The sequence below is a fragment of the Calidris pugnax genome, unplaced genomic scaffold (genome assembly GCF_001431845.1).
Source record: "Calidris pugnax isolate Ruff unplaced genomic scaffold, ASM143184v1 scaffold225, whole genome shotgun sequence".
In the NCBI taxonomy this organism is placed as follows: domain Eukaryota; kingdom Metazoa; phylum Chordata; class Aves; order Charadriiformes; family Scolopacidae; genus Calidris; species Calidris pugnax.
In genome coordinates this window covers 3409399-3410225 of record NW_015091072.1, presented here as the reverse complement: position 1 = coordinate 3410225, position 827 = coordinate 3409399, and the positions used below count along the sequence as shown (strand labels likewise).

General features: G+C 74.0%; 1 protein-coding gene across 1 annotated transcript in view; it reads left to right on the top strand.

Moving 5' to 3' along the window:
- The first annotated feature begins 80 nt into the window (after positions 1–80).
- Positions 81–827, top strand: part of ATP1A1 (ATPase, Na+/K+ transporting, alpha 1 polypeptide) — a 26951-nt gene continuing 26204 nt past the window's right edge. The window contains exon 1 of the mRNA XM_014957154.1: positions 81–303. Within this exon, the coding sequence (XP_014812640.1) occupies positions 292–303 (12 nt within the window). The 5' untranslated portion in view covers positions 81–291. The remainder of the gene's footprint in view (positions 304–827) is intronic.

Genomic DNA, 827 nt, shown 5'->3' with positions numbered 1-827 from the left:
GGCGGGGCGGCGGGGCGGGGCGGCGAGGGCTCTTTATGCGGCGGGAAGCCGGCGGTTCTGTGAGCTGCGGGCGGCTGCGGCGACAGAGAAGAGCGAACGGACCGGGGTAGAGGAGGCGGAGGCGGGGGGGCGGAGAGGGGAAGAAGAAGGAGGAGGAAGAAAAAACAGACGTGCGGCGGCCGGGGCGCTGCCATTGTTCCGCACCTGCCGCCGGCCCGGGACACGTGGCGCCGCTTGAGCCCCCGCAACTCGTCTCCCGCCGCCTGACCCCGCACGCAGCCGCCCGGCACCATGGGCAAGGGGGTGAGCACCGAGGGGACGGGGCGGAGCGCACGGATGGACGGACGGGGGGTCTGTGCGGCTGGAGTGGGGAATTCAAGGAGCAGCAGCGTGGCCGGTTCCCCCCTCCTTTTCCCCCTCTCCGGCTGGGGGCAGGCGGGGCTCTGCTTTGTCTGGTGCCGGGGCGGCCACGTCGTGTGTTGTGTGTGTGAGGTGGGCCGGGGCGGCGGGTAACGGCCGTTGGAGGGCGGCGCTGGTGCCGCCTTGCCCCCGAGCAACGGTGCGCCGGCCGTCGCCGCCGGGAGAGGAAGTAACGGGGCCGGGGGAGGCAGAAGACGGGCCGCGGGCGGAGCCAGGCGCCCGGTTGTCTCCCCCTCCCACACCTCCACGCGTGGCCGGCCCGACCACGACATGGCCGCGGCGGGACGGGGCGGGAGGAGGCGGCCTGTGCCGGTGAGCCCCTAAAGAGGTGGTGGCGGCCCAAACCTTCTCCCGCTTTGAGGCCGGGTCCCCCCCAACTCCGTCCCCCCCGAAAGGGGGCCTCCTCC